This window comes from Talpa occidentalis, unplaced genomic scaffold (assembly GCF_014898055.3).
Source record: "Talpa occidentalis isolate TD23 unplaced genomic scaffold, MPIMG_talOcc4v2.1 talOcc4.2, whole genome shotgun sequence".
Classification (NCBI taxonomy): Eukaryota; Metazoa; Chordata; class Mammalia; order Eulipotyphla; family Talpidae; genus Talpa; species Talpa occidentalis.
In genome coordinates, this window is record NW_023602073.1 from 24,983,318 (window position 1) to 25,002,815 (window position 19,498).

Genomic DNA, 19,498 nt, shown 5'->3' on the forward strand with positions numbered 1-19,498 from the left:
ACTATAAATCAGAGACATTCTGCAGGGTACGGGGAGGGAAAGAGATCAAAATGAGGGTGGGCAGAGCACAAGGGACTGTGGTGATGGTGCACGGGTGAATTGGTGGTAGGAATTCTACAGGGACTACACCTGAGAAAAGAAAGCAAACATTGTAAGAAAAAAAAATAGATTAATAAAAAGGAGACTGCAGAATTGAGGGTACTATACGCGGAGAGAGGACAGGCATGGAAAAAAGGAGGGGGGACCAATAGGTGAACTTAATCCACTAAATCATATACACTGTTGTAAACCAATGTTACCTCAGTAAAAAAGAGTTAAAGGTAAAGTACATTATGTGGTTTAATTATCTGGCCCACCAAATAACACCAACAAGAGACCCGAAGGAGACAATTACTATTGGTGACTGCCACAAAACTGGAAGTAAAAACCTGTCATTTCACTTAAAGAAGGTGACCTGGGAGAAGGTGACCTTGGGAGCACAAAGGCGAGGCGAGGGGAAAGCAGGAAAAAAGCAAGCACAACGTAAATTCGCAGCTCTCAGCAAAGAGGAGTGAACGATACTTAACATACTGTGTGAACTACCGGCGCATTAATTCTTAAATGTAATCCAATCAAAAAAAGACACGTGGCAGTCATTGGCAAACACTGATGCACACATTACAGAGCATTTGAATCACTGTAAATATTATTTGAAATATTTTATGTCTAGTTTGATAATTTTCTCCATTTTACTTTATTCTGCTGTGGGGAGATAAACTGCAAAAAAAACAAACCTTTGTTAAGGTAATTTTAGATGTCTGTGGAGTTGTAACATTTGTCTTGGGAACCCCCAGAGCCTGAGAGATCCTAAGCAATTAAGTTCACCCCAGCTGTGTGTGCTGGAACACCGACAGGCTCACCACCTACAGTATTCCTGAGGCCACACTTTTTTGAAAAAGCATTTTAGTGGTTTGATTCCAATGTTGAGAAAAAAGGAGCATTAATTCCCTCTTCTAATACAAGATAAGTTTTAGCACTGTTTGCTACATTCTCTTTTCTCTCCAGAATTCTTTGAGTTTTATTTATTTATTTATTTATTTATTTAATAGAGGCATGATTTATTTATTTATTTATTTGTTTGTTTGTTTGTTTGTTTGTTTGTTTATACAAGCACTGGGTACAGTCAGAAGCGCGGGAGGGTGAGAGAATTCACCAGAGCCAGAGCGGGGAGCAGAGCAGGCAGAAGGACCAAAGTACACTGCTGAGGGGAGCAGCGGGCGGCAGGAGAGGTTTGTGTGCCATGTGGGACCCTCTTCTGGTGGCCGGGGAGCAGCCAGGGATCGAACCAGCGCCACAGAGGCCGCGGGCAGCTTCGCAACCCAGCACTCAACCGCTGCGCCACCTGGGAGGCCCAAATTATTTGAGTTTTATTTATTTATTTTTTAAAGTCATCCAAACTTTTTATTTATTTATTTATTTTTAAAATAATAAATTTTATTTTTATATTCCCCCATAAAATTGCAACCCCCCCATTCTGACCCCAATCCCTCCCCTCCCGCCCCCCACTCCCCAAAAACGTGTCTCTGGTTCATAGTTTTTTGTTGATTTTGATTTTCACTTTCTTATAGTTATTCATTTTCCTGGTCCCTTATTTAAGTTTTCTAGATTCCTGCTATGAGTGAGACCATCCGGTATTTGAGTTTTAAAGGTTCAAATCCTGATGCAGAAAACTGAATCCAACTCTGAGAAAAGCGCAGAGGCACCGCTCTCTGGCCCTTGGGGAGGGGAGTGTCCCCCTTACCTTTATCATAGATTTCCTTCAAGACTCCTCGCTTTATCAGCTCCTCTCTGCTTTGCCTCATTGATATTTTCCTTTCCAGGGCTACAAGCAAAAGACAAACAGAGAAGCAGTTGTGAGCAGGTAACCTGTCTTTTAAAGGAATCCTGTTTTAATATGTACTGAAATGGAATGTATGGGAAAGCTTCTGCAAATTGTTCTTTTTTTCCCCCCGCATTTGGAAGACTGTCAGCATCATTTTTCTTTTCTTTTTTTTAAATTTAATTTATTTTTTTATATATTTTACATCATTCTACCTTTTTGTACAATACATGCTTTCTCCTCTCAGGTGTAGTGTTTGCTTCTGCAAATAATTCTTTACTAATGTAAGCTAATGATGCCACTTAAAATTTTTATGCTATAAGCATTTCAATCAGATGATTTCATTTAATGTTTAAAACAACCTTCAAATTACCTATGAAGTAGGTATTTTTATTCATTTTATTTATGGCTGAGGAAAGTACAGCACAGAGGTGCTTGACTACCTGCAAGAGTCACAGGTTATTGAGAAGCCGGACTAGGATTCAAAGCCACAAGTGCCCACCTCATACCGGCTTGACTCTGTCATACTGCCTTCCCTGGGCCTGGCCTTCCTCCTAGGTGGGATTTCTTTTTTTACTTATCTCTTTCTTACATTACCTTTCACTGAGGATTTTGTTGTTTCCTACCTACATCTGTGAAAATATGTCCTAAAAAGCTTTCTGGATTGGTACCCCAGTGTAGGGTAAGGAAAAATGTCAGGCTTTTCTGCCCTCCCGCCATCAGGATAGATGATGGATCCTTGCGGTCCTGAATGCATGCCTGATGGCGGGCACCTGGAGTAGGGTGTGGGCATAGGTGGATGGGATTCACCTGGGCTGTGCTTTTAAGTGCGGCATCACGGGGACGCCAGTAGAAGCCAAAAGAGAAGCCGAGAGAGAAGCAAAAGAAGCAGTAACTGAGAGAAGGCCGGAGAGCCCAGAGTGAAGACCTGCTGGGGGCTGGGAGGCCTGCCAGCCTCCCGGCCCCCCTGCCTGCCATATGCCTGGTGAACCCCAATAAAAGACCTGCAAAACCCCTGAGGACTCTGACTCTTCCTTTACCCGGTCTGCTGGATATTAGAAAACCTGGTCGGTGGCCTGTCCTGCCCTTACACTCAGGTCCCTAAAGATAGACTTGGGATGGTAGGAGAACTGCAGGGGCCAACCCACTGTAGGGTAAGGTAAAAGTATCAGGCTTTTCTGCCCTCCCGCCATTAGGATAGATGACAGAACCGTGTGGTCCCGAACGCATGCCTGATGGCGGGCACCTGGAGTAGGGTGTGGGCATAGGTAGATGGGATTCACCTGGGCTAAGACTGGGCTTTTAAGGGCGGTCTCACAGAGATGCCAGCAGGAGCAGTAGAAGCAGAAGCAGAGACCACCAGAGAACGCTAGAGAGCCCAGATAGAGTGAGAGCCCAGATAGAGTGAAGACTTGCTGAGGGCTGGGAGGCTTGCCAGCCTCTCGGCCCCCCAGCCCGCCACCCCCCCCTGCCTGCCGTGTACCTGGTAAATCCCAATAAAAGCCTGCAAAAGCCACTGAGGGCTCCAGGACTCTCTCCTCCTTTACCCCATCTGCTGGATCAGAAAACCTGCTCAGTGGCCTTCCTGTCCTCTACACCCGCCCACTGCTCTCCTCTCTTCTGCTCCACTGGTGCAGCCAAGGGGGGAGGAGGACCGATCAGTTATGACAGTGCCTCTCTGGGACCCAGGTCCTCACCTGAGCCAAGTGCTCTAGCAGCTGGGGGCTGGAGGAGGTAAGAGGATCAGTGGGCATGAGGGAGGGTAATTCAAGTGGAAATGGAGCCAGGATGGAGCTCAGGAGCAGCTCTAAAGGGCAGGCCCATGGCTCCAGGTGGTGGGAGGACTCAGAGGCGTTTGGGGAGGAAAGCTATTCCAGCTGCTGCCATTTCAGCTTCTGAGTAAATACTGAGTGGAGGAGGTGAGAGGTTATTTCTGTTGTCTTTGTCAGTGGGAGACATCCTTTTGGTTCATTGCTATTCAAGGGGAAAAGCCAGTTGTAAAATAAGGCAACTATTTTATACAGACAGATGCAATACAGATTAACACACAAACCCACAGCTCAACAGAATTTAGACCAAAGAATATGAATAAGAACTAGAAAGCAAGCAGGGAAACAGTCCAGGACTGTGATTCTAACTCATCCTGCTGTCAGCTGTGTGACCCTTGTCAAGTCACTTTGCCAGTCTGGGCAAGTCGAATGCTTCAGCCCAGCTACTGCCATTTAATAGTCTAGGGTGAGATCCAGAGGTAAGTGTTCTAATAGAGAGCTCTCTGGTTATTCTTAAGCATATCAAGGTTGAACATCATAAATTATATATTTTGGAACTTATTATTTTATTTTTCATTTTGTGGTAGAATATTTTATTCCTTTCAATATTTTGTAAATTTTATACCATGTTCACATATTGCTTTTATAAACACACAAAAAAGCAAAGCACCCAAGAGAAAAAACTGCATAAATCATATTCTAGACATTAGGTATAATAATGAAAGCCTAGAAAATAAAGTACTCTATTGTAGGGGGACCAGCCCCAGACTGGGCTGGTTCATGGTTGATTTGGGCAGGTCTTGGAGCCCTTGGTAGATTTGATAGACCTTCAGTGCTGAAGCAGGGGACCACATACACAGACAGACCAGCAGGCAGGGAGGCAGACATGAGGGAGGCGGGGGGCTGGCCTGAGAGGATGGCTGGGGGCAGACAGCACCCGAGGTTTCCAGCCCTTGTTATCTCTGTGTTCTCTCCATGGCTTCTTTCTGGTTTCTCTCTCCTTATCTCCTTTTATCTCTGACTTCCTGGCCCAGGTATCCATATTTACATATGGGCATGCCCCATGCTCTCTGGCTTCTCCATCCAGATGTCCACAAACACAGGTGTGCATGCCTGTGCCCGCATTCCCAAGCACTTTTTAAAAAACGATTTATTTATGCACACAAGAACTGGGGTACAGGCCAGAGGGGTGGAGGATTCACAAGAGACAGAGTGGGGATCAGAACAGGCCAACTAACTGAAACACACTGCTGAGGGGAGCAGCAGGTGAGTCAGGAGAGGTCTGCTGCGCCATGTGGGTCAGCTCCCTGGCCAGGGATCGAACTCATGCTGCAGTGGCTGCGGATAGCTTCATAGGTTGCATCTCAATCCCCTGTGCCACCAAGGAGGCCTCCAAAGCACTTTTTACTCAAGAGCAATATCATGTGTGGGTAATGAAACCTGAGAGGAAAGCAAGGCTGGAGGTGGCAGCTGCAGAGGCCCATGGCGGGAAGCAAAAGAGCCTGATTTAACCCATTTTCCTTACATTATAGAAGGGAATTATTTAAGTAAAATACCATATTATGACTACTTAGAAAATTTATATACTTGTGAAGATTATTCACAACATAATAATCCATTTTTGACTATTGTAATTAAAAAGCAGGATAAGTGCAGATAGATTATAATGCCAATTATGTAATTAAACATGCATAAAGCCAAAGATTCAAATCAATGAGGAAAGAAATGAAAGGTAATTTTTTTTGCTCAGATGGTAAAACTTAAATTTCCTGTAATGTTAAAACTTTAAAGAATTTTTGAGGTAAAGTACCTGCAGAACTTCTTATTTTAAGAAATGCTATATTCTAACACTTGCTCTTAAATTATAATTATGTGATATAAAACAGAAAAATAAATGTTCGGTTAGGATGCATTAGGATCTAATATACTGAGACCATGCGAATGATAAAATAGTTACATATCAATGTAGGCCCAGAATGCAGGCAGGAGGGCCACAGGGAAGGCGTAGGGTTAAAGGTGGGTGTAGAATCACCAGAGAAGTGTCTGTTTTGGGGAGTGAAGGAGTTCTAAGATCCTACCGCATGACAATATGGTGGCAGGAGAGAAGAAGGGATTTCCCTATGAAGAAGAGGAAGGACAAGAGAATGGAAAGAGAACTGCAAGCCAGTTGGAAAGTTCTGCTTGGTTTTTTAAAAAGGTTTCTTAGCAGCACCCTGAGAAAAGACTGGAGATGAAACAGGAGACCCCCCACTCAGGGCTCCAGTGCTTGGCCCCAGAGCACTGCCTGTGAGCAGTGCAAGTTGCATTTTACTGCCCACCACCAGTGGCTCCGCTGGGCTCAGGCTGCTGGCAGAAGCCAGCAGTGATAGCGGAGAGACAGCAGTGGTGACCCTAGCATGCCACCACAGGGCATGCAGCCCCTGAGGCTCCATGGGGCCAGCTCCTGTGCTCGGGCTCTCTCCAGTTGCAGGCAGTAGAGAGGCCCTTGGATTTGGTGCCTGGATCATGGAATGAACCAATCAGGTGTGAGCTTTGAGCTGACCGGTAAATGCTCCAATCAGACATAGGATTGAAACCTATTCAATCAGACTGGTAGGTGGGGGGCCCAGACTGAGGAGATAAGGCAGGGCAGGAGCCAGCTTGGGAATGCGATCCACTGCTTGCACTGGGCTCTCCGGCTTGCTTGGACTGAACTGCCTTCTACTACACTCCTGTACTCTGGCTGCACTTTTGCCTGCTTGGGACTTGCTCTGAGTTGCTTGCTCAGACTCACTTGCTTGGACTGGATACTTTTTTTTTTTTTTTTTAATAAATTTTATTGTTATATTCCCCATACAATTGCAGCCCCCCCATTCTGACCCCAATCCCTCCCCTCCGCCCCCCGCCCCCTAAAAGTGTCTCTGGTTCATAGTTTTTTGTGATTTTGATTTTCACTTTCTTATAGTTATTCATTTTCCTGGTCCCTTATTTAAGTTTTCTAGATTCTGCTATGAGTGAGACCATCCGGTATTTTTCTTTTTCTTTTTGGCTTATTTCGCTGAGCATGATCCCTTCCAGCGCCATCCATGTTGCTGCAAATTGCATGTGTTTATCTTTTTTGAATGCTGAGTAATATTCCATGGTATATGTACCACATCTTCTTGATCCAGTCATCTATTTTGGGCATTTGGGCTGTTGCTTGGACTGGATACTTGCTTGCTCGGACTGGACGCTCTCAGACGCATCCAGCAGCTGACCTCTGAAGGAAGAAGAGAAGCCAAGAAGCTTCACAGAGATGCCAAAGAGCTTCACAGGCCTGGGGCCGCACCTCTCTCCAGCATGCCTCTGCCATCACCTGAAAGGAGCACCAGGCCTTGGGCCTGGTGTCTCAAAGAGCTCTATGTTGGAGTGGGCCAGCAACTCATGGGGAGCTGTGGCGGTAGTGACCGACATTACTGGCCGGTGCTGTCCAGCCCTGTTGATGAGTGACCAGCACTCTGTGTCCGGGTGCGCTCTGAGAGCTGTTGGTCATCTAGCAGCATCTACTCCTGATGCTGCTGTCTTTGCTGCTGTCGGGCCCAGTGTCAGGTGTTGTCCATCCTGACCTTCGGACTGCTGCTGAGGGCTGCTGTGGTGTCATCTCAGCAGCCCCACTTGTGAGCACCTCCAGCTGTGGTGAGTGGGATCCTGGCCCACTGTTTGCCATGAGCTCCAGGCTCTGGATGGGACGGCACCATCTTGGATGAGAGCCTTTTGTTTAGGACTTTTGGACACTGTCTAGGGTGAGATAACCAGCCACTTGTGGACTTGAGAACTCCTTGTTTCCCGTTTGCTAAGCAAACCCCATTGTTGTTGTTTCTGGCCTGAGCGGTTTTGCAATTTTGGGTGTGGGTGAAGAACCCAGAGACGGTGAGCGACTTGTCCTCCACTGGCACTGTTCCTTTGGAGGTTACCACACCCCCTGAGAGGCAAGGTGAAGTGGGTTTTTTTAAGCTAGTGATTTAACACTAACTTATGTTTTAGGAGTGTAGGTTCACACATCTACAGATGCTGCTGTCATAACACGCTCCCCAGCAAGCACCAACCGTCCTGCCAATGAGCCACTCACTCCCTAAAGCCCCTAATTCTTGTAGTTCAGTTTTGCCATCAGATTTCAAAGTTTAATTAATCAGTTAACAGATCTTTTGGGTGACTTTAAGTGACCAAATATACACAAAGATGGTTTGCCATCCTGAATTAAAACGCATAAAATGATAAACTAGATTTCCCTTTTTGAAAAATGAGATTGCTCAGGGGCTTTTCAAAACCACAGTTTAAAGCAGGCAGACATGATCTTCAGTGCTAAAGGGAGTGTCTGCAGTGAGGCGGACATAGACTTGGATACGGACGTCCTAGTTGGCGCGTATCACTGAGTATCACTAGATCATGGATGTTCTCAGGCCAGCCACATGACCATCTGGACTTCAGTTCTCACCACACTCACTCAGCAGCTACAGACCTGCTCCCCACCGTGGGAGGCACTCTGTTGGGGGCTGAAGTGATGATGACCACAGGGACAGCAACACCCCCCCCCGCCCCCCGCAGCTTAGCGTCTGCAGACAAATGTGCAGCTCACAGAGCCATGAAAAGGAGACATCACTTAATGTGTGATGACAAACTGAGCAAAGGTCTTTTCAAAAAAAGAGATAAGGGGTTAGCACAGCATATACTAAATAACCTGCCCAACTGGGATGTTAGAAACAGCTTTTCTGAGGAAGAGAATCCCAAGCTGAGTTTGAAGATGAATATATATTATTTCAACACAGAGAGCTCAGATAGGAGCTGAAGAAATCTTCTAAATGCAGCAAACCAGGTAATGGCTCCTGATGAAGGAATCATGGTGTCATGGAGGGATAGAAAGGAAGCCTGTGTGAGCCAAAAGTGCCAGAGGGCAGGGACCTGGCACTGCAGGTCTCTCAGCTCATGTTTTTTGAAGGGCAATGGGATGAAATGATCAGATTTGCGTATTTGAAAGGGCAACACCCATTTTAGCATGAGGAGTGAATTGGAGGAAGGCTGGATCTGAGGGGTTACAACAACCTACACCAGAGATGATGGCAGTTTATTTTTTTTATATTTTTAAAAAGATTTATTTATTTATACAAGAAACGGGGGTACAGGCCAGACACGCGGGAGGGTGAGAGGATTCACCAGAGACAGAGCGGGGAACAGAACATGCAGACTGATGAAATACACTGCTAAGGGGAGCAGTGGGTGAGACTGGAGAGGTCTGCCGCGCCATGTGGGACCCTCCCGGGCCTGCTGGGATCGAACCGGCGCTGCAGAGGCTGCTGACAGCTTCACAGCGCTGTGTTCCACTGCCTGCGCCACCAGGGGAGCCCCGATGATGGCAGTTTAGACTAAGATGCTGGCAATGGACATGGAGACAGAGGAGACTATCAAGGCATGAGAAGGGGACAATGATGCTTGGAAGTTAAGGATTAAATATGGGAGGTGAAGGAAAGACAGGAGTTAAGGGTGACTCCTTATTTCCTTGTTTGCATAGCTGAAAGGAAGGTGGTGTTGACATGAAGGCAGGTGACACAGGTGAGAACCAGGCCTGGTGGAATGGGAGCGATACCACATGTATGAAAACACCAAACAGAGATGGAAGCTCAGCAAGACTGCACTATGGCTACAGACTATGCTGGATTCTCCCAGGCACCAGTGCTCCCTCAGACTTTTCCCTGGAAATACTCTGGTGGCAAAGGAGGAATGCTGGGGTGCCATTTCCTTAATATATTCAGCTTTTTCTTAAAAATTAAGGTGGGCCCCATCTAATAGCTGCTCTTATTTAAAGAAGAAAATACTCCCCACCCCCCCAACACACACTCCTTGCCTATTTCCAAGTTTGACACTTTGGAACAAGATGGCGTGTTTATGCTTTGGCTGTTGTCCAATTCCTCCTACACAACCCTGTGCCACAGGGCACTCACAGATCATTTTGAGAGGGGTGGGATGTTACATTATTTAACTCACTCTACTTATGGTCCTGTGAAATATTCTTACTCCCATTTTACAGTTGAGGTAGCTGAGACTCAGGAAATTAACTTACTCAAAGTAAGTGGAAGCGCAAAAAGACTTGTTAATGCCTGCTTTCCTTTTTCCATCATTCCACATGATTGTAAAGACCATTATCATGTAGAAAGCCACAAGAATGGAAGCAAATTTATTAGTAGTTTGTTTGGGGTTGAATGTGACAGCAAAATGACATATTAACCCTTTACTTTTAGGAACTTCTTCCTTTGAAGGCACCTTTCATGGATCTTTCAACAAAGCATGTTCAATGCCGCTCTTTTTTTTTTTTTTTAAAGATTTATTTATTTATGCATGCAAGAACTGGGGTACAGGTCAGAGGTGTGGGGGGTGAGAGGAGTCACCAGAGACAGAGTGGGGAACAGAACAGGCACATTGACTTAAACACACTGCTGAGGGGAGCAGCGGGCGAGTCAGGAGAGGTCTGCTACACCAGGTGGGTATCTCCCTGGCTGGGGATCGAACTCATGCTGCAGTGGCTGCAGACAGCTTCATAGTGCTGTCTCTTAACAAACCCTTGCACCATCAGGGAGGTCCTTGACGCCTCTCTTCTAACTGTACCTCCAGCTGCCCTTCTAAAGGTAGAGCTGAGTTTATTATTTTAGAGAGAAATCTACCATTTTATTTTTATGATGAAAAATTATTAAGTCTAACTTTATTCATTTGTTTTTACTAGAGATGACTGGTGTACACCACTGTATGTGATTCAGAGGCTTAGGAACCAAAGAAACTCACCAGTCTAGGAGATGAAATCAAGTGAGCTTTCTGAGGAAGAAGGGCACTTCAAATCATTCTCCTGGTCGACTATGGAACCATAAAGCACAGGAGGGGAAGTGTAGTTTGGGGTGGGGGAAAGCAAGAGAATGATTTCCCTTGCATTGACCAAGTCTAGGTGCAATCCTCCTCTTTAATAGTTTTGTCTTTGGTAGAACAAAGTTGAAAAAGAAGAGAAGAAATTATGTTTCTGTCTGTATTTAAATATTCCTCTTACAGAGGCCAGAAGAAGAGGAGAAATGCCTTTTTATTTTCTGTGTTTCTGATATGTTTACGTATGGGGCCCTTGCTGAGCCTGGAGAGACTGCCTCCAACCAGGACAAGCTGATTTCTACAGAGTCAAAAACTTCTGTGAGCCTGCCTTTCAAATGCGGACCAAACACCCTCAAACCACATCCTTGTGGGGCTCTCACACTCCAGCCACTTTTGCCCTCCCCTAATCCCACCAGGGATGGGTCACCAGACAAAGAGACAGTCTCAGTGCCTCAGAAAGCCCCCAGCATTACTCACACTGGCCAGGTGAGCTTGCTTGCCCTGCCCTGCCATTCCGTCTGTCCGTGGAAGCCACCATAAATGCTCTGCCCATGCTTCTCCCCATCCCTCTGCTTCTGGCTGGCCCTGCTCCTTCCCCTGGTGGCCCTGAATGGTATGGTATGTGTTCTCCTGGAATCTGAGAATACAACACACTCTCTTTGCAGCGGCAGTCATCTCCTGATCTGGTGGCTTTGCCATCCCTGAACAATAAAAAAACAAAATTTTTAAAACTGACATTTTAAAATCGACATTTAAAAAGGTGCCTATCCTTGCATTAGTTTGTAAACAAAGGGAATATAAAGGGATTTTCCACAGCTTTTGGTTCCATCTCATTGTTCTGAAGTCTGTTTACATTTGAGCAAGTGCTTTAGAAGCAGGGAGGCTGGTTCTAAAGGAAGAGCTGATCCTCACAGTCCATGCCCCGAAGCCTGGAGACTAATAACGGCAGTGCTAGTGTAATTGCTTCTGTAAACTCCTCCGAGCCTCCACTGCTGTCTATGCCGTATTTACTGGAAGCCCCCCTTCCCATCATCTCTCCTTCATTATTTTACCAGTCTCCCTATTACATGGGTTTGTATTAAGCCCAGGAATCCTGTGCTTCTCTAACACCGATGAACTTAGGCATCTTGGCTGGCCCCCTGAGAGAATCCACCAAAGAGAATGCCTGGGTTAGATGAATAGATTTCAGATATTCTTTTTAATTTTTTTTTGCACATGCACACACATACGCTTTATTTATGAAAGTTGTGAAAACATTTTCATTGTACATAATTCAAGAAATAGGGAAAACAAAGTCTTTTCACACTGTTTCTTTCTACATGAAATCATTACATTTCACTACCATCTTCCTTTGAGTTTTTCATTCTCTATCACTCTCTTTTCTCTCCTCCCTCCCACTCTGCCTCTCTCCTACACACTCTTACAACCCCATGTTATATCTGTACAGTCTTAAAATCACAAATAGAAGTATCTTGCTCATATGTTCTATACTTCCTATTTTCCTCTCATTAAGTCCACAGAAGCATCTCATTTTTTTTGAGTAATGCACACCACAGGATATACATACTATAATTTATTTAACCATCTGCAATTGAAGGAAATTTAAGTTGTTTCAATTTTTTGGCATACAAACATTGCTACTGTTAAATTCTTGCTCAGGCACCCAAAGGACAGGCATAAGATTTTTGTGAAAATAGACTGCTGGACATACAATTTCTGGGCAGGGCATTGTCTCTGTACTGATGGAAGAAAAGAAACCCTTATGTGTCACAAGATGAGGAAATGAAAAAATAAAGCATTTACTGATGCTAGAAGAAGTTACTTGATTCTACTCAGAACACCAGAGCAGGAACTTGCTTAGCTTTTGCTCTAGGATAATCTGTCTCTGTTGACTTCTCTGCTCAGTGCCTTTAAATAACATTCTTTAGGGAATAGGAGTTTGAAGGAGGAAGACCAACCGAGAAATGATAAAATTTTCAGAAACCTACTGCAGAGTATACCTTCAGTGGTTAAAACAGTTAATGTGCAAGTAAAATTTGTAGCTTTTATCCCTTTTAAAATTTTACAACTCCAGTGAAAGTGAATTTAGGCTAGAAATTTATAAGTGACAAACAGAATGAGTCTTTTGCACTTAGAATATACCTCGGCTCCCATCTGACTCATAAATAATGAGGATTATTAATATAATGCAACAACTACAGCCTAGAAGGACCCAGCACAAACAATCAACCCATAATTATACTATCTTCAGAGAAATGCTTTAATTTATTTTAAGATGAAGAAGCTCTGTTTCAAAATTATATTTATACATACAATATAAAGAAGAGGGTAAAGGAGAGCAAGAATTTGAAGAGTGGAAAAAAAAACCCAAGGTTTTTTAAAAAAATTTAAATCATTTAAAAATCAGAGGTAACTGCCCATTCATCTTTTATTTCATAAGGAAATTAATGACAAAAGCAACAGAGTAGCCAAGAAAAGTAAGAAGGAATGGAACTCAAAGTGTCGCTTTTCAGGCAGACTGAAGACAAACATGTCTAAGAAGTCATGTTAACCTAGAAGCTATTTGTAGGAACACTAGGTATTTCGTCTTTACTAACTTAGATGTTCAAGAAAACCATGAATTTCTAAGCATTTTGTCAAATGTGCAGTATCCAGGTAAATAGGGTTTTGATTACTTGGTTACACAAGGAAAACTTGAGTTCTAATTCAAAATGAAATTTTATTTTATATTTGGCAATTAAGGCCAAGTGATCCTCAAAATCAGAGAGATTGACCAGTTCAGAATCCAAACCACATAGCAACTCCACCTCATAGATAGACTCTAAGACATAAGTATACTGGTCACCTGGTAATAAACACATATCCTGGCTCCCTCATTACTAGAGGGGGAACTTCAGTGAAGGTAAAAGTGGAGGAGGAAAATGAACAAAGTTCCTTATCTCCAACAAGGCAACTCAGACATTAAACTTGTGTAATGCTGAGTAGCTAATTTGAATAAACACTTCATGGCCCATGAGGTAGGAGATGAGATTCTTTGCTTACTGTTGTTTGTGATTACATCAGTGTCACCTAGATCAGCATTTTCTGTGGTCTGTTCTGCAGAACAGTAAACCTTCTTCTACCCAGCCCCTGCCAGATGCTCTGAGAACAGTGACTTTGGGAAATGCCATTGGAGAACCAGAGTGCTCAAGAGCACAAGAGGACAACAGCAAACAATATGGTTTAAGTCAATTTAACCCAGAGCTTCTCTCAGATTCATTGGCCAACACGACCCTTTAATGGGGCATTCTGGAACTTTCTCTCTGAGGGAAACTTTTCTCTTGGAAATTTACATACCAGGTTTCAGGAAAATTTGTGGTTTTCTTTTGAGCAGTCCATCCAACTCAGCAGGGACGTAGTTAGTTGGGGAGGGGCCATCCGTCTAGGAGGGGGTGACTGACCTGGAAGATCCTAACCAAGCAGGTGACCAGCCATTTCTCTACCTGTTCTGCATCTCTCAAGCTTCACGCAATGAGCTCCCCATGGGCCAGCCACACATCAGTCCCCAGGTAGGTCCAGGTATAGATTGACCCAAGGGGGTTTAATACCACAGAGTATCTGCCCAAAGTAACAATTTTTGGTTCTGATATAATTGATTTTAGGTACTTCTTTCTGAGAGTAACTCAGACAGTAATTTCCTCTGGAGCCACAGATCATGAAAAGAAGCACATTGCCAGCATACAGATTTGTATTCCTCCTTACTGTGGGAGCATCACCTGCAGCTGGTTCCGTAGGAGAACCACCCACTGACCAAGTGTATGGGAAGAAGGAAGGATCACAGATTCATTTTAAGCTGAGGTTGTGCTCTACATTCTTCATGGATCTGGATCAGATCCTGGTTTAAGCAAACTACTTTAAAAGTATTTTGGGTCAATTGGGAACATATAAATATGGATTGGGTATTAGATGATACTAGGGAATTAGTCTTATTACATGTTATAATACCTTGGCGTTATATAGGGCATTTTTCTAATTTTTTAGAGATTTTTGATTAGAGATATCTGTAATTCACTTTAAAAATATTTCAAGGAAGGCCTCCCCTGGTGGCGCAGCGGTTGAGCGCTGGGCTCTGAGGCTGCCCGCAGCCTCTGCGGCGCCTGTTCGTTCCCTGGGCACCGGCGGGGTCCCACAAAAAAAAAAAAATTCAAGGAAAAAAATCAATTGAAATGGCCAAATCTTAGTAATTATTTGGTAATAGCTAAACAGTAATATCATTATACAATTCTTTCAACTCCCCCTACTTTTTTTAAAAAAAAAGATTTATTTATTTATGCATACACGAGCTGGGGTACAGACCAGAGGGATGGGGGTGAGAGGATTCACCAGAGACAGAGTGGAGACAGAACAGTCAGATCAACTGAAATACAATACTGAGGGGAGTAGTGGGCGAGACAGGAGAGGTCTGCTGCACCATGTGGGTAGCTCCCTGGTCAGGGAGCGAACTCATGCTGCAGTGGCTGTTGGTAGCTTCATAGGTTGCGTCTTAACCCATTGCGCCACCAGGGAGGTCCCTCAACTTCCCCTACTTTTGAAAAATATCAAAATAATAAGTAAGCACAAAATGAATTTTACAAGCAATGCTGAGCTGAAAAGAGCAATACAAAAAAAAAAAAAAAAAAAAGCCAATGTGGAAAAACTATGTTTCCATTATATAAAGTCCGAAAACTGGCCAAAATCCCACAACGACAAAACAATTGTAGAAAGCTAAAGCTCTAAAGTTTGAAATCACAAAAAAAAAGCAAAGGAAGGATATGATCACAACAAAAATCAGAACAGGTGCCAAGGGGAACTGTAAACAGGCACTTTCAGGGGGTTACAGGTGCTGCCCATATTTTATTTTTTGCCTTGGGTGGGGTTACACAGTATTCACTTTACAGTCATTTTTTAAATTAATGTTGAAACTCATGTTGCATTTTCCTGATGTATGTTTTATTTTGAAAATAAAATCATTAAAGGCACATTCTTTTGTACTTATTGCACAGTCTCTGGACTGATGTACTAATGAATTTTGCATGTCAGCAGATACTCCTGTTATGAAAGAAAAGTCACAAGGCATTAAAGTCACAATCCCCTGGTTGCTCCTATTAGGTCACAGGAGGAGAGGGTTGTGCTATTACTTGCAGGTCTCCAGGTCGGACAGAACCTGAAGCTGGCAGCAAGTTTTAGGGTGAGAATTTTGCAGAAGTAAAATTCTGATTTTTGAAACAGGCGGCTGTAGAGTCCATCCTCAAAGTGACAAGTAAGAACAAGCAAGGGGAGTTCGCAAGGATCGGGCTCAGCCATCTTAGGAGCAGACTCAGGTAGGTTTGTGTTACAAGGGGCAGATTCCATTTTTAATTTCTTTACTCCAATCTGCACAGGAAAACTTCAAATTCTAGTAGATAAGTATCAATTTTCTCTTCTGAGATCTATGAGACACACAAAAAAAATCTCCTTCTCCATATATTGGCCCCTGTTATTGGGATGTGGTAGAACCAAACTTAATAAAGCTAAGATGTGAAAAAAAAATTGATGTTAGGCTCCATTCACAGCCTTCACTTTGTCCTTTCATCTATATATCACCTAGCAGGATAGATTTTCATTGAATGTGAAACAGGAGGCCCTAGAGTGATAGGGAAGGCACTATAATGGAAGTGTTTATATTAGAAAGAGCCCAGCCCTTTGGGGCTTGCTTCTATTACTTGTAGGAAAGCATGTCATAATATCTAGATTTTTGTGATTGTGCATGGAGCCACAATTCACATGTTCTCTGTTGCCTCTAAAACTCCCCCAGGAATAGAAAGAAAACTCATTGATTTAGAGTTAGCTAAGTGAGTTAGTTGCTCCTTCCAGATGTAGGAAGCATAATGCTGTAGTGTATTTCATTCCAGACACCTAATTATTATTGATCACTTTATGATAGAAATGTACTGCCTAAAGCACTGAAGAATGGAAATCTGAAATCCTGCCCAGAATGGCTTAAACACCCCAGCTACCACCTGTTACCAAAAAGATAATAGGGCCCTTGTTCAAAGTGTTTTGTGGTGACAAGTACATGGAAAAAGCTTGCTGCTTCACTGCTTGATTTTCTACTCATGGTCATTAGAAGGTAATATTAGAGATACCTTTCACATCTTAATTTTCTGACACTTTATAAGACAGAGAAAGACAGCAGCATTGGATTTAGGGGTTTTATTTGTTCTTATTATCTACAGTCAGAACTAAAATCAGCTAATAATTTTGAACAAAAATTAAAAAATCATAACTATGTATAGTTATGTCAGATTTCCACTCAAATAGTTTTCATGAAAGGGACATATTGTACAAAGACTTGACTTCTCTCCTCCATTGCCATGGTAACACTATATATTAGTAGCTGTTCTCCTTGCTTTTCTCATAGTACATTATGTATGTCTAAAAACAACTCCAGAGGTTGGGATTAATTTCTCCATTTTGCAGATAAAGAGTGTTAAGTAACTTGCCCAAGATACAAAGTTCAACCTAAGCCAAGTGATTTCAGTGTGTGAACACTCAAATATGACATTATCTTGCCATCTATCTTGCCTTTATGAGTCAGGGATATGCTTTACAATTTGTCCATCCTCTACATAAAAAAAATTAACTTGTACAGATAGGCTATCATGCATCTACAGGCGAACTAATATTGGATTTTTGACTATTTTCTGGGCAAAATGATCTGTAGATGATTATTTCTTAAATAATTTAATGAAGCTTAGGGATTATTGCCATGTGAATGAGGTTTCACATACAAAGACCAAGCAACATAAAGTTCTTGTACATAAAGTTCTATAAACTGTGGATTGTTAATTACAACCACTCTTCATTTATAACACATTTTAAACTGTCAGAGGAAATGCAGTCACACACACATTTAAAAAAAAATAGCAGGATTCAATTCTTTCATTTGCTTGAATCTGATTTTTTTTTTAAAGATTTATTTATTTATAGAAGCACTGGGGTACAGGCCAGAGGTGTGGGAGGGTGAGAGAATTCAAAATCACCAGAGACAGAGTGGGGAGCAGAACAGGCTGATGAAATACACTGCTGGGGGAGCAGTGGGTGAGACAGGAGAGGTCTGCCGCACCATATGGGAATCCCCCTGGCCAGTCGGGAATCGAACCCCACTGCAGAGGCTGCAGACAGCTTCACAGCGCTGCACTCAACTGCCTGCGCCACCAGGGAGGCCCTTGAATCTGATTCTTTAGGACAAGAACTTTGTTCCATAATATTGTCCAACAGTTTCTCAATTTCTAGGGATTAACTCCCATTTATGGGTTGGTTTAAGTAAAGTCCTGGCAAAAGCAGCAATTTAGAATTCAGATTCTGATTTTTAGTACCACCAGGGCTTGAGGGGGTAAAAGGGTGAAGTACCCAATGGGGCTCTGGTACTGATGGGAGTTCAGCTGACCTCAGTGGTGTTCAAGGCAAATACTGGCCATCAGCCATTTACTTTCTTGCTGGAAAATCCATAAAAAGGTCTGTGCTGGCCCTCATCATTAGGTTGATAGAAAATCTTGTCTGAGGTTGCACTTATATATTACAGGAATGAGTGATGAAACAGATCAATCAACTTGATTTGATTTTTCCTGTTTTTAAAACTTCCTGTGACCTGACAAGAGCTAAATTAGATAATTGCTATGAACCATGAAGACAGCATCTAAACAGAAACTGTCTGGACTCTGTCCCAGTTGTGCTGAAACTATTAGCTCAGTGGTGCTATTGGTTCATTTCTTTTTAATCGTGGTCAAACATACTTAAAAAATTTACCATCTTAACCAGTTCAGTAGTGTCAAGAATACTCAATTGTGCAACCAATCTCCAGAACTCTTTCATCTTGCAAAACTGACACTCGATCCCCATTAAACAAGGCCCATTCTTTCCTACTTCCTGCCCCCAGGCTGCCACCTTTTTACTTTTTGTCTCTATGAATCTGTCTGCTCTGAGTACCTCAAAGCAGTGGAACCATACAGTATTTGTCTTATTTGTGACTGGTTTAATTCATTTAGCATGGTATTCTCAAGGTTCATACCTGTTGTAGTATGGGACAGGATTTCTTTCCTTGTTAAGGTTGAGTAATATTGGATATGTGACATTTGTTTATCCATTCATCCATCAATGGGCATTTGGGTTGCTTCCACCTCTTGGTTATTGTGAATAATGCTGCTATTAAAATCGGTTGACAAATATCTCTTCATCATCCTATTTCAATTCTTTTGGCTATGTACTGAAAGTGGAATTGTTAGATCATATGATGATTTATTTTTATGTTTTTAAGAAAATGCTTATCTGTTTTACAATGACTGTATTATTTTACACGCCTATCAACAGTGCATAAAGGCTTCAGTTTCTTTACATCCAGACAACACTTGTTTTCTGTTTTGTTTAGAGTAGTCATCCTAATGGGATGAGGTGGTAAAACTTTGCAAAAAGATGTCAAAATTCAGGGAGAGGGGAAGTATGAGAATACAGACATATAGTATTTGACCAAGAGTTTAAATGCTTTTAAAGATTTTGATTTCTTCAGCTCAGGTCATAAAAATATCACAAACATACTATAATCCTCTTTTGACCCTTTGGAGTTATAAGACTTGATTAATTTATAAAAGAAAAGTGGGGATTGAGTTGTGGAAAGGATGAATAAGAGAAAAGGTTACATTTGCTTTCTTTTTTTAATCAAAGATTTTTATTATTTATACAAGAACCGGGTATAAGCCAGATGTGCAGGAGGGTGAGAGGATTCACCAGAGACAGAGTGGGGAACAGAACAGGCAGACTGACTGAAATACACTGCTGATGGGCGTAGCGGACGAGACAGGAGAGGCCTGCCACGCCATGTAGGCATCTTGCAGGCGGGCCAAGATCGAACCTGAGCTGCAGAGGCCGCAGACAGCCTCACAGCGCAGTGCTCAACCGCCTGTGCCACCAAGGGAGGCCCAGAAAAGGTTACATTTTCCAGAGAAAGAAATAAAGG

The 19,498-nt window shown here is 42.9% G+C and overlaps 1 protein-coding gene across 4 annotated transcripts in view; it reads right to left on the reverse strand.

Annotated features, from left to right (window-relative positions):
• PHACTR1 (phosphatase and actin regulator 1) overlaps positions 1 to 19,498 on the reverse strand; it is a 329,151-nt gene that overhangs the window by 130,189 nt on the left and 179,464 nt on the right. For all 4 annotated transcript variants that reach the window (XM_054698439.1, XM_037519209.2, XM_054698438.1 and 1 more), the window contains exon 3: positions 1,781 to 1,861. In XM_054698439.1, coding sequence (XP_054554414.1) covers positions 1,781 to 1,861 — 81 coding nt within the window. The remainder of the gene's footprint in view (positions 1 to 1,780; positions 1,862 to 19,498) is intronic.